The sequence below is a fragment of the Alosa sapidissima genome, chromosome 16, assembly GCF_018492685.1.
Source record: "Alosa sapidissima isolate fAloSap1 chromosome 16, fAloSap1.pri, whole genome shotgun sequence".
Taxonomy (NCBI): Eukaryota; Metazoa; Chordata; class Actinopteri; order Clupeiformes; family Clupeidae; genus Alosa; species Alosa sapidissima.
This window is the reverse complement of record NC_055972.1, coordinates 19441056-19455454: the sequence shown is the minus strand read 5'-3', so window position 1 is coordinate 19455454 and position 14399 is coordinate 19441056. Positions and strand designations below refer to the sequence as shown.

The following is a 14399-nucleotide window of genomic DNA, read 5'->3' as shown; positions in this document are numbered from 1 at the left end:
CCTTTGTTCAGGTGTTAACGGAGACGTTACACATGATTTATAAAACCCATTTCCCTCTAAAGAGTGCTCATCCGCACTCAGGCCCGCCTTGGGCTCAATGCGGCCGCCGCCATAGCAACCCGAACCCGTGGTACGTATCCCACAAGCCCCCGCTCCACCTCGGGCCGCATCCCAGTCCAAGTGGGCGGCCGCTGGGCCGCTGGGCGGCTAATGGCTTTCTAAGCCCCCTGCATCTCCCGCCAGTCTCGTCCGTTCAGGTTTTTATGTGGCGCGTGATTTACGGGCGATATGAAAATATGATCGCGCTGGGGGCCCGCGTCGCTATGGCAACCATGAGCAGGCAGAGAGAGAGAGAGAGAGAGAGAGAGAGAGAGAGAAAAAGGAAAGAAAGAAAGAGAAAGAGACAGGATCTGCCGTGTGAACACAGGGTCCTGCTTGTGCTTGAGAGGCTGCTGTGTGTCAATGAGTTTAAGTGTGTGAGAGTGTGCATATGTGAGAGTGTGCATATGTGTATATGTGTGTGTGTGTGTGTGTGTGTGAGTGTGTGTGTGTGTGCGTGCGAGTGAACGTGTGTGTGTGCGAGTGAACGTGTGTGTGTGTGAGTGAACGTGTGTGTGTGTGAGTGAACGTGTGTGTGTGTGTGTGTGAGTGAACGTGTGTGTGTGTGTGTGAGTGAACGTGTGTGTGTGTGTGCGCGTGCGTGCGTGTGTGCGTGTGAGTGAACGCGCGCGCGCGCGTGCGTGCGTGTGTGTGCGCGTGTGTGTGAGGCTGTAGACACAGGCTGAGAACACATTAGAATAATATGAGACATATTAAGATAATATTGACTTGGGACTGTGTTGTGCAACACATGAGCGCCTTGCGATGGAGCCGACTCCTTTTCTCCCATTTGGGGACATTAGCAGGAGTGGAGGAGTGGGAAAGAAGGGACGGACGGATGGAAGGATGGAAGGATGGAATGAGGGACAAAGGGCGGAAGAGAAGAATGTGGGTGGGGTTGTCTGGAACAGGAACTGGACATACACACACCTGTTAGTGCATGAAATTGTGTGGACGCTGAAGGGCCTGTGTGCACTTGGGTGTATGAGTGTGAGTGTAGGCATCTGTGTGTGTGTGTAGGCATCTGTGTGTGTGTGTGTGCATGTGTATGTGTGTGTGTGTGTGTTTGTGAGTAGGGATGTAACGGTTACCGGTGTACAGTAAACGGTTTCGGTAAACTGAATTTTATCATGGTTTACCGGTTAACGGTAATCCGAGTCCCTTAAAGCAGGCACACATGCAGCATGCAACATGGGCTTGTTATGTGTTTGAAATCAAATGCCACTGCAACGCATATTTTAAGAAGCCACAGCACTGTTATGACAAGACACTATGCTATTCTGTTGTCTTGTTGCTATTGTGCATGCAGGGCTGGCCAATTATCAGCTCTGTCCATCATTGGTGCTAGGCTTAGAAACATTTTCAGCACATTTGAAAAATACCGCAATAAGCGTGATAATTTTGGTCGCTATAATAGTCATGTTAATTTAAAAAAAAGGTTCTCTCTATTTGTGCGTGTGTGTGTGTGTGTGTGTGTCCGAGGGTGTGTAGGTGCGCATGTGTGTGTGTGTTTGTTATCAGTAGGAAGCTGTCCATCAGGAGAGTGTAATGAGCCCCAGCAGCTTAATGAAGCTGTTTGTTCTAATTTGGTCTCCCCAGAGAGGAGAGGAAGGAGCCAGAGCGAGCGAGCGCGCGCGCGCGCCAACACACACACACACACACAAAACTTCTAAGAAGTTAACAACCTTTGGCATTGTGATGCTGATGGCAGCTCCTCACCGACACCCACACACACACACGCACACATGCTCACACACACACACTCACCTGTCCACAGAGCTGGCTGCCTGCTCAAGCTGACTGAGGAGGAATGGGTAAAGAGCAGGGAAACGAGTGAAGAACTCCCTGCCAGTCATCCTGCGAGAGAGAGAGAGGGGGAGAGAGAGAGAGAAAGAGAAAGAGAAATGAATGAACACATAAGCAGGTCCTCAAACCTACTCCCAGCCCTTGTGTGTGTGTGTGTGTGTGTGTGTGTGTGTGTGTGTGTGTGTGTGTGTGTGTGTGTGTGTGTGTGAGCGAGAGCAAAAGAGAGGGAGAGTGGAAAAGGAGAGAGAGAGAGAGAGAGACAGACAAAGTGAGCTGGGGAGAGAGAGAGGAGAGAGAGACAGATGGATGAAGGGAGGAGAGAGAAAACAGACCCTAAAACTCTGGTTTGTAAACCACTTCCTTAAACACAACTCTTTTACAGCCCCATAAAGCGCTCATTAGGCCCAGCCTGGAAACGTACTTCATCCCACTGGCCTGTTTATTCCCTCGAAAGAGATATGCTGAGCCTGATCTGTGTGTGTTTGTGTCTGTATCTGTGTGTGTGTGTGTAGGGGTGTGTGTGTGTGTGTAAAAATAGAGAGCAGGGAGAAGAAAGGAAATTATTTTACATAAAAAGCACAATTGTGCACATATGTGTGAAGGAGACTGTCAGAGAGCCTATGTTGAAGCATGTCTAAATACAAAAATAGACACAAGACACACACACACAAACGTCTGCACAAATACACACAGAAAGGTCTCCCACATCCTGTCCTGTTCCGCGTTAGAAGGAAGACGCGGTCATGGTAACAGAACTGTCCTGTTGGGTCTGGTACCCATGTCACACATAACGCACCACAACCGTCTGTGAAGATGATCACACACACACACACACACACACAGCATTCAAATGACACCCATCATGTACATGCTCTTAAACACACAGACAGACACACACACAGACACAGACACACACACACACTCACTCACACACTCTCACTCACACACACACACTCTCACTCACACACAGAAACACACGGAATACACATTCACAGCATATGCAGACACAGTCATATTGATACACTAAGGCACAAATCAACTCTGGCGCAACCCAATGTGGAAACGCTTAAGCTGGACAAAGACTGGCATTCTCTCACTGTGGGTGACACACATGGTTCAGGCTGAATGGCTTTAACACACACGCACCACACACACAAACGTTCCTGATTTACAACAAATCTGTCCATCAAGGCCTTCTCAAATGTGTTCAAACATGCTTGTATGGGGATAGACACACACACACACACGCATACGCACAGGGAGACAAGAAAACAAACTTTCATGACATAATTCTGTCATGTCTTCTGTGCCCGAAGCATGCTGATATTCTCACTTACACATAAACGCACACACACGCACACACACGCACGCATAGGGACATCCACATACTCTCGCTCACCCACACAAAGTTTTCATACTCTAAGCGGATGATGGCATTCCTCCCTGTTCTCCACTCCAAGCAAAAGAGCGGTCAGATCACATAAAAATGTTTACACAGACGCTCACTGATCCAGCGTACTACAAATAAGCTCTCACACACAAACACACTCAGAGCTAGCAGTCAACCATCAATCTCTAAAATAATCAATGACTCACACGCCAACCAAACACACACACACACAATGCCTCCCATTGCTGGCAGCGTCTACATTTACGCACACGCGGACACACACGCAATCATACAAATACACATAGCCACACACAACCTGAACACAAACTGACTCCCTCTCTCACACACACACAACCTGAACATAAACCAATTCACACACACGAACGCGCGCACACACACACACCATTGATTTCTGACCGACTCTGGACTTCAGACTGTGGCTCATGCCGGTGCCCCCACAGAGACCTGCTCTCATCAGCTGGCCTGAGGCTCGTCTCACTAGGCCTGCCAGACACAATGTCTACTGGCTACTCTCCTCAAGGTTTCCTTAGCTAACATGAGCTCAAACATGTCACGATGGCACCGTTGGTGTACACTGACTAAAGGGTAGGAAGCACCAAGCGGCATGGACACACTCCCCTACACTAGTCTTTCTCTCTCTCTCCCTCAAGTGGTGCAGCTACAAACACCCGGAGGTCAGGTATGCACTCTTCTGGGAAACCGAGAAGGGAAAGATCCTTTAGTTTTTTTAGGGTTATGAGGTATTCCTTATGGACACACAGAGACACACACAGAGGGAAAAAAGGCCAGGCTTGACTTTAAGGTGATTGCGTGGTGAATATGAGGACGTGTGGTTGCCAGAATTGGCTCCATAAAAGGGAACATTTACAGTGCATATAAAATGGCATACAAAGGCATGTATGTTTGGGATGGAGAGCCAGTGCCATACACCACACATCACACAAAAACATGTGCAAGGGAGGCCAAATGCTAGTAAAAATTCAAACGAGTTAAGAGCACACACATTAACACGCACACATCCATGCGTGCATATTAGAGATGCGCGGATGGGCTATTATTTCAACCGTAACCGCATAGCAAAACTTATCCATCCGCACCAACGTTTTTTGACCAAATTTCAAAAGCGCAGCCGCCTGCCATCCGCTGGTTGTTTTAATGTATATGGGTGATGCGGTGCTGCTGACGTAAGGCTAGAAAGCTCTTGCCTGTTCTAGAAAGACTGATCCAATGCAGCAAATATATTAAAAGGCTAAAGTCCTACATTTGCTATGTTGTAGCCTATCTCCAGAATATCAGCAGCCTGTAGCCTACAATTTTATCATTGTAATAAAAAACGCAATTTGGCACATCATTTCAACATGCTGCTATTTAGCCTACTAATTAATGCCTTTATTTTTTGCAAAAAGAAAGAAATCCTTAATAAAATAACAAGTCATTCACATTATAGGCTACTTTACGCACTGTAACCCACCGCACAGCAGTGCAACGTGCATGTTCACATTTTTAGTAACAACCGCCAAACTTGCTTGCTTGCCTTACACATCTAAGTTTTCCGACTATTTTTCTTACCTTCTTTTTTCCGCTGTGGATGTTACTGAGCTTGTAGAAGTTTTAGCTCTTACGTTCTGAACATCTCGCACTGCCATTGCCCGATGTCAGTTCTGAGTCATATCACTCCATAATCTGTCTCCCTTTTAAATGCCTATTCCCTGAATGGTAGGCTACAATGACTATGTGTTTTATATATAATATCGAAACAAAATAAACCAGTCAGTCTCATCTACGAGATGTTTAGGCCTCCTCCAATACTGGCAGCTGGGCTCATAGGTTGCAGATTTGCTTAGTGGCCTACCAAGGCTCTGCAACGAGACGCGACATGGGAGATGAATCATCGGTCAACTTGCACTGTAGCCTATTCTACTTTCTTATTGCACACTGGAGAGGAAAACATGCTGGTAGGCTACGATAGGCTACTTAATTTAAACTTTGTTACCTTTAGTGTGTGTGTGTGTGTGTGTGTGTGTGTGTGTGTGTGTGTGTGTGTGTGTGTGTGTGCGCGAGGGGTTGCTCAGCGAAACATCGGAATACACCAATTCCGCAACAACGTCTCTGATAGATAAACAAAGCAGCATGCATAGAAGCAACTAGGCCAAACTGCCTGATGAAAATTTGACTATTTCAAAGTGTGCTCGTTTTTTTCGGATGTAGGTAACACAATTTAACAATGTATAGGCTATATTTTTTTCATTTGATTGGTTCAACCGCCACCCGCCCGAATTTAATTAAAATATTATATTTTTTTACGTAATCCGCCCGATCCGCGGTTTAACCGCGGAGTCCGCGGCTGTAACCGCGAACCGCGCATCTCTAGTGCATATTCTAGCATACACTTACATAGTCGCGCACACACACACACACACTATTTTTTTGTAGATACCAGCTCAAGTGTGGCTGTGTGAGTGTAAGTGTGTGTGCAAGTGTAAGTGTGTGTGCACGTGTCAGAGGTCACCTAGCCCCACTGACCTGCACGCTGCTTCACCCCTAACCAGCATGCTGGGATGTCACTGTTAGCTGTGTGTGTGTGTAGCGTAAAACACACACACACACACACACACAACCTTGCAGCCAGACATTGGAGTGGACAGCCTGTCAGGGTGCATTTAGTGTGGCCAGAACACACATGCAAATAATCACAGCCAGCGAGCTGCCAGACTGCTGCAGGCTCGCTTGCTCTCCCTCTCTGTCACACACACACACACACACACACACACACACACACACACACACACAAACACACACACGCAATGCAATAAATCACACAGACTAATTCAGACACACTACACTAGCACATATAAACACACACACGTACACACTCTTGCACAAAGACACACAGTACTGTAAATAAGCCTCTGACCTACTGTAGCCACACTGACGTACTCCTAAATACTAGCACAATCTCATTTCCCCCACACATTACACACACACACACTCACATTACACACACACACACACACATATAACACACACCTGGGCAGACACACTCGCTCGCAGAGACCTACACACACATATACAGAGACACATATAGGCGCACACACATACACATACACACTCAAATTGAAACCATCCAAAGTATCTATCTTTGTACAGGCTACACAACCAAAGTGTTCTGGGTGCATATCAATCTCAGTATTTTCATGGTTCACATACTCATGCAGGTACTCACACACACACACACACACACACACACACACACAGGAAAACAAAGGAGAAAAAAATGAAAACAGAGTACATCAGATGTAGCCAGGAGAGACATCAGGAAATCACAATACTCTCTCACCGGCTAGAGGGAACAGGTAATACCTGGAGGAGAGAGAGAGAGAGAGAGAGAGAGAGAGAGAGAGAGAGAGAGAGAGAGAGAGAGAGAGAGAGAGAGAGAGAGAGAGAGAGAGAGAGAGAGAGAGAGAGAGAGAGAGAGAGAGAGAGAGAGAGAGAGAGAGAGAGTGAGTGAGTGTGTGTGTGTGTGTGTGTGTGGTGATGTGACTTGTGTGTGAACTGTGAAAAGCATTACTGTACATGCGAGCCTTCGTACTTATTGGCTGGCCTCAAAGCCACCATTCAATTAGATCGCACAGGAGGGCAAGAAGACGGATGAAGCCGTTTAGGGAAATGATGGTGTGTTCCATGTCCGCCACTACGTGCAGCCATGCTGGGAACCACAGACACAAACACATCAGAACCCCCCCATGGAGACTCCATCAGGCACGGGAACAGTGCACAAAAAAAATCACCATTCGGTGTTGAGGTCACGGTTCGGTTATGTTTTGGGTATAGTAAGCCTGTAAGTACTGCTAGCCTAGCATTCACAACAATATTGCTGATACTCAACACTTATATGCAGGAATAGTATTTATAGTAACTAATAGTAACTAAACTGACATCTGATCCGCCACTTAATGTTTGTGTGGGAACAAAAAAAATTGTACTGTTTAAGTCTGCATTCGGTATACATCTGTATTGAACGCCTAAACGGTTCGGCACCCTCACACCCCTAGTAAGACTACATTGCTTATTAACTACAATAGTGATACCAATGGCCAGAACCAAACACCTTGTATGTGAATGTAAACATACTTGCTGACAGCAAATAAAACCAGATTGCGGTTCTGAGTCCATGTCCCGCTTACCTACTGTACCTTTGCCGACTTTAACCCAAGCAGACGGTCAGTGAGCTCCTGGGCAGTACTGTAGTAGGTAAGTGTAATGTAGTGGCATGGAAATAGCATGAGATGGTTGATATGGTATGTGTTTTGTCCATGTTATCGTATTATGTGTGCCTGTGTGTGTAACAGAAAGAGAGGGAGAGAGAGTGTGTGTGGTATGGGGATAAGGTATTTGTGTGCATGAATGATTATGTGTTAGTGTGTGTATATATATGTGGGAGTGTGTTTTTGAAATAGTGAGGGAACTGAGTGTGAGGGAGCGTGTAATTGTGTGTGCGTGTGTGTGTGTGTGTGTGAGGGAGCGTGTAATTGTGTGTGTTTTGTGTGTGTGTGTGTGTGTGTGTGTGTGTGTGTGTGTGTGTGTGTGACAGGGAGCTCAGAGTGGCCCAGTCTCACTGCAGGGGGTCCCGTCATTAGCCACACACCCTCTCCACTGCTGGGGCAGAGGTCAAGATCAACAGGGTGGAATGAATACAGTATGTGTGTGTGTATCTGTGTGTGTGTATGTGTCTAAAATAAATGACAAGGTAGAGGGCTTGATGTGAAGTGTGTGAGTGCATATCTGAGTGCACATTATAGAGACAGACAGGCAGTGTATTGCTGACAGTGGATCTCTGAAAGGTAAAGAGAGGCCGATAGAGAGAGACAGATAGATATATAGATAGATAGATAGATAGAGAGAGAGAGAGAGAGAGAGAGAGAGAGTGTGAGTGAGTGAGTGAGAGAGAAGCCAACTGAGTGAGCCTTGCACTAGGCTGCAGGGGCAGAGCACCACCTGCTGGTCCCAAGAAGCAGAGCACCTGACGCTCCACAGAAGAGCTGAAGGCATCTTCACATGTGGCCATCCATGCTCATGGGGGAACTAGTCCCAAAGTCATTGAGTGCAATCAGATGGAGAAAATTTTCTGGAAAATCGTGCCTCCAGTGTATCAAAGCACACAACAGACAGTGCTCAGTGAGTGTGCGTGTGTGTGTGTGTGTGTATGTGTGTGTGTGCGTGTTGTACACAGGAAGTGTCCAGGACTGTGATCCATCTAAAAGATGTGGTGCACTGGGCCATCATGGTGGCTGATAGTTGCTGCACCATGAAGGGAGAACCTGCCATGATTTAGGAAGTATGGAGGAGTATTCCAACAGGAGACAGGAGAGTGATGAAGAGAAGGAGAGAGGGAGAGAGTGTGGAGTGATTTAGAGCTGGGAGAGAAGGGAAGGAAAGAGGAGTGTAGGGGAGTGCATCCTCACACACACTCCACTCGCACACACCTGTTCTTTTTGGAGTGTTCGTCTTTGCCTTTCTTCACCCCAAAGATTCGCGTGATCAGTGTGCTGAAGAGAAGAGTGGACGAGTTCCTCACCTGAGAAGGATAGAGAGAGAGAGAGAGGAGAGAGAGAGAGGGAGGGAGAGAGAGAGGAGGGAGGGGAGAGAGGGAGAGAGAGAGAGAGAGAGAGAGAGAGAGAGAGAGAGAGAGAGAGAGAGAGAGAGAGAGATAAAAGGGGAGAGAAGGAAAGCCAAAGCCAGAGTGTGAAGGGATTAAAAAAGGAGACAGAAACAAATTAGAAGTATGTAGGTAAGGCCCCACCAAATATAGAAGTTACGCAGACCACATTTTCAACTTTCAACTTAGACAGTCAACATTTTGAAAGCAATTCAATATATGCTTCTCAAAAGTAGCTAGCGGACACCATGGTGATAATTTGTGAGAAAAGATGAAACGAGTGTCCCCCTCAGCCACATCAGCCACACTCACATAAACACACTTATGGCGGCATACTTAAGAGATGACACAATCCTCTTAAAGAGGACCAAAACACTCAGTTAAGTCTACTTAACACAGTCACACAGGTAGTACCCAACACAAACACCCTTCTGGGCATTAGGACTGAAGATCGCTCTGTGTTTCTCATTCGAGAAAAGTGACTCAGACTCTTTCGCCCTCAAAGGCCGACAAATAAGGAAGGGCTCCTGGTAGCACCTGTCTCGACACTGTAATGGAAGATGGTTTGAATAAAAAAGCATCTGCTGAATGAAGACACAAAAATTGTTTCTCGTTTTCGTCAAGAAAAGTGGCTCTGCTGGACGGTTCAGAGAATGACCAATAAGGAAGAGAAAAGCATGTGGTGGTCATGGAATGAGTTAGAAAAACAGGCTGAGATCTACAAGTGGAACTGGAGACATTTGTCTTGGATTGACTAACTCTATAAAGAAGTATTTTAAGATCCTCAAGAACAAAAAGTAGGGCCCTATGAAATCCGTTTTATTATTTTTCTAAATTCAGTTTTATTTTTTCTCAAATTCCATTTTTTTTTTTTCAGATTTAATTTTAGTTGTTTCGGATTATTTTTTTTACTTGTCTTGACTTATAAAAACTCAATGACAGACACAATTCAGCTTTTTAAATATTCAGTAAAGCCAATCATTCAAAATTCTCCAACATTTAGCCAAACATTCAACAAATCTCTGTGCAAAAACAACAGTTAGGGCCTAAGGCCTACATAACTTCAACTACATGGCCATAACTAGGCTTCAAGTTTAGATCTCAATAAAAGGGCACTTTACTCAAAATGTCCCACTACTTTTAAAGTAGCCTACTTTTTTGTAGATTCTTGTTTCATTTTAAATATGTGTTGCTTTATAGAGCATTTAGCCTACCATTGTTAGCACACATCTCCACTGACCGATGTCTACAGGATGGTAAGGGCGCTTGGTGTTGCACTCTCTCATCGGTGAGAATCTATTGCAGCGTTTTTTGAATGGTGGGTCTGTGGGTCTGTTTGAGGTTGCGGACATTCGTGTCTGGGAATGGAACTGCTTGCAATGTTTCAAAAAACTGACATAGTGGTATGCATCTTCTGCACACATTTCAACAATCTTCCACAAATTCATGTCAAATTCACAAATTCATGCATCTACTGATTTTGTCATGGTCTTGGCTGGAGGGATTTGCCCGCAGTGGATTTAGCTTTGTTCTTAAGTTGCCCTTTTGATTTCTATGGTCGCTATAGCTATACATGTGTAATTGCGAGTCAGGTCAATGATGTGTTGCAAACTTACAAACTAGTTGTTTTCAGACTCATAGTAGTCATTTGGGTATCGTTTAGCCCCGTTATCTAGCAATCAAGCAGTTTAGTGTTTTGCCACCATTGTCGGGATCGCTTATTTTCTTTGTCACGCACCAATCAACAAACTCAATGCACGTGAGATATAATTACTATGGTACGGAACGCGTTTAACTAATGTCTTTCGGTCACGGTTTAGGCAGAGACCTTCTTATATAGAATAGTATAGTATATATATATACTCTTTTGATCCCGTGAGGGAAATTTGGTCTCTGCATTTATCCCAATCCGTGAATTGAAACTCAGCACACAGTGAACACACAGTGAGGTGAAGCACACACTAATCCCGGCGCAGTGAGCTGCCTGCAACAACAGCGGCGCTCGGGGAGCAGTGAGGGGTTACTGTACTGTAGGTGCCTTGCTCAAGGGCACTTCAGCCTACTGGTCGGGGTTCGAACCGGCAACCCTCCGGTTACAAGTCTGAAGCGCTAACCAGTAGGCCACGGCTGCCCCCACATTATATGCTTTTTGTTTCAAAGTAAACTGAAATAAAAGTGAAGCAAGTAGAAAAATGCCCGTTTATTTAATGTGTCAACAGAATATCTGAAAATTCCATGCAATTCCGTGTTCATAAGAGAATTCCGTTTTCATGTGTAGATTCGGTGATTCCCTCCGCGTTTTCCGCATCGCGGAAATCATAGGGCCCTAAAAAAAGTTCCTACCCTAATCCTTAGCATTGTTCAGTTTTTAGTCATCGCTAAGTTTAGGCAATCCCTTTTTTACAATTGGGAGTGTGTGTGTGTTTGTGTTCTATGCGTGTGGTTTGCATAGGGTGGCATTAATAAAGGACTGCCATGACAGGGTGACCCCAGCTTTCATAAAGGCATTTTCTCCAGCCTCAGCTGTGGGGCCGGTGGTCCCACCTGCCCAGGTCTGCTCCAGAGAGAGTGACGTCTCCCAGGGAGAGTGGAGGGGGGCATGTGTGACCCTTCCCACCCCAGCAGCCAATATGGAGAGAGGAGAGGAGTGATGGAGCAGAGGCCTGCTGAGAGATGGACTGAAGGGGGGCGTGAGACCGAGGGAGAGGGAGAAGGGGAGAGAGAGCGAGAGCGCACAAAAGAGATATAAAATGAGTGAGAGGTATAAAAAGAGAGGGAAAGAAAGAGATAGAGAAAACAAAAAGAGTGAGTAAAAGAGAGATGAAGTGAGAGATAGTGAAAGACAGAGAGAGAGAGAGAGAGAGAGAGAGAGGCCGCCATGAGGGTAAGAAGTGAAGAATGTGACCGGGTCTCGTCTCCATGGTGACCTGTTAGCGGTAGGTCTATACAGTGGGAGTGGATCAAAGTGTCCCGCCGAGAACAAACAGCCAGGTGTATGCTTATGAGTGAGTGAGTGAGTGAGTGAGTGTGAGTGTGTGTGTGTGTGTGTGTGTGTGTGTGTGTGTGGGTGTGTGTGTGTGTGTGTGTGTGAGAGAGACTGTGTGGGAAAGCATGTGTAAAAGCACGTAGCTCTGTCTGGAGACAGAGTTCGCTATAATGTTCTTTTTTAGTCCAAAGTCAGCAGAAGTCACCATATCACAGTTGCCACATATTGATAAGAATGACTAACTGTTCACACGGGCCTAGTTAAAGCAGCCAAGTTTTGACTCTGGTTACCCATTTTCACAGCTGTAAACAAACGTTTTTTTTTTTTTTGTTTAGTTTACTTCCAGAAGAGCTTAAAGGAGCCCAAAAAGTATTCCTGTGTGTGGACCAGACAGGCCTCCCTAGCACCCCTTTCCTGCCTCTAATCCAGTCCAGGACTCCGTCCAGTATGTGCGGCCACAGCGGTCCACCACAACTGCAGACTGGACGACTAGATTGGGATACTTACGGCCCATATGGGTGAGGTGAAGCCCAGCACGGCAGCCTGCAGACCGTCGGCCACGAACGGCACGATGTTCTCTCCCAACCGCGTGTCTCGATACAGGGCCCTCAGGATGTTCAGAGCATGCACCTGACAGAGCACGAGAGAGAGGGAGAGAGAGAGAGAGAAAGAGAGAGAGAGATGCAGATAGACAACCAGAGGATGAGAGAGATGGATGGATGACTTGGGGTTAGACAGAGACATCATGTTTTCACTGGCCACCTAACTACAAAAACAGACTACAAAAACCAAGGGACTGGCATTAGCCGTGGGATTAATTCATCTCCTTTAAAACTATAGAGCAGTAAGCCAATGTGTCTGCATATGGTCTCATTAAGCTATTATTCTGTCTGGATGTGTATGAAAAGTACCCTGAGAAGTATTGACTATGTGTGTCTAAGTGTGTGTGTGTGTGTGTGTGTGTGTGTGTGTGTGTGTGTGTGTGTGTGTGTGTGTGTGCACGTGCATTGCATTGGCTGAGTGTGCAAGTACCTGTGGCACTGTGCTGGCATCAGTGACGGTGCCCTGGGTGGGCTTGGCCAGAGCGGTCAGGTCTCTCATAGTCATCTTCAGAAGACTGCAGCTGGATGACTTTGGCTCTGACGACAATAGGGCCTGAGAAATGGGTGGAAGATGGAGGCAGAAGAAATGTAAAATCCTTTACTTCATTAAAAAATACCATTCAAATGTCCTTGAAAACAATTTCACAAGTTGGAAACGAGTCCTAAATGCATTTCTTGCACAGCATTTCTTTCTGAACTGAGCCAATGTGAACTCCACCACTATTTTTGTTTCCACTTGAGACTTGAACATGGATACCATGTCTATGCCCTGGCCTTGATTTTTTTTTTTTTTTTTTGCTTTGTGGCATTAAAAAGATGGCCAACTTGACCTGCCCTCACAAGCAATTGGCCATCATATAACACTTACACCCAGCCTGCCTGCCTGCACCCACAACAGAAAACACAGTTACTGAAAACATGCACCAGCTTCAACAGCACTGCCAATACAGGAAATGGTGCTGCTAACCACACACAGTCAAAGTGAAACACAGAGTAAGTGATATTAGGGGGAAATGTGTAATACCCCTGTCCTCAAAGAATCTAGAAAACCAGCTTATTTGGAGCAATTGCACAATATACGAGCCTCCACTGAAGGTCATCTGACACTCTGGGCAATGGAAATCTGACCCCCAACTGCCCCAAGAAGATGGCACAAATCCATACAATATAACAGTTCTTGCTATGTCTGAAGCTCCTAAGCCATAACCTTTGAATCCATAATAGATTCAATTACAAGAAGTCAATTACACCAGGAGGAAGCCAGAGGTGACCATTTCAACAAAAGGAAAGAGAGAGAGAGATAGAGAGAGAGAAATGGAAAAAGAGAAGTTCTAAAACTATGCTTCCATAACTGTACACCCTGTTACAGTATTTACATATAAACCCAATGCCACTGCACCTTTCCAACCATATAATTTGAATAGAGCAAAAGGCCGCGCGAGAGCGGGAGGGGGGCCGGAGCTGCACAGGGACACAGCCAGATAAAGAAAGTCAAAGAAAACAACACACAATCGCTCAAACAATTACGCCCGACCTCAGACAGAACGACGCTGTTATGACAACCTAAATGTGTCAGGCTAATGACATAAGAGCGGTTATAGAGCTCGCTCGGCCTGCAGCAGCCAGTCCACCTCAGGGGCTCTGTGTCAACACCAACTAGCCAGCTGGCTAGCGCTAGCGAGCACGGACAGCTATCTCCGGAGCCTCTGGTCATCTGCTTTAGAGATGGGTTCCAGCTAACTGGCTAGCAGGCTGAAGGGGGAAGATGGGGGGGGGGGGGGCAGTCGATGGTGTCTTCAGTGCTGTGTTTTCTCACACTCGGGCCTCTTCGGAGTGCTT

At 46.1% G+C, this 14399-nt stretch overlaps 1 protein-coding gene across 4 annotated transcripts in view; it reads right to left on the bottom strand.

Annotated features, from left to right (window-relative positions):
* Positions 1 to 14399, bottom strand: part of thada (THADA armadillo repeat containing) — a 92630-nt gene that overhangs the window by 55787 nt on the left and 22444 nt on the right. For all 4 annotated transcript variants that reach the window (XM_042065733.1, XM_042065732.1, XM_042065734.1 and 1 more), the window contains 4 exons: positions 12991 to 13113; positions 12466 to 12588; positions 8800 to 8891; positions 1867 to 1956 (listed from right to left, as the gene is read on the bottom strand). In XM_042065733.1, the coding sequence (XP_041921667.1) occupies positions 1867 to 1956; positions 8800 to 8891; positions 12466 to 12588; positions 12991 to 13113 (428 nt within the window). The remainder of the gene's footprint in view (positions 1 to 1866; positions 1957 to 8799; positions 8892 to 12465; positions 12589 to 12990; positions 13114 to 14399) is intronic.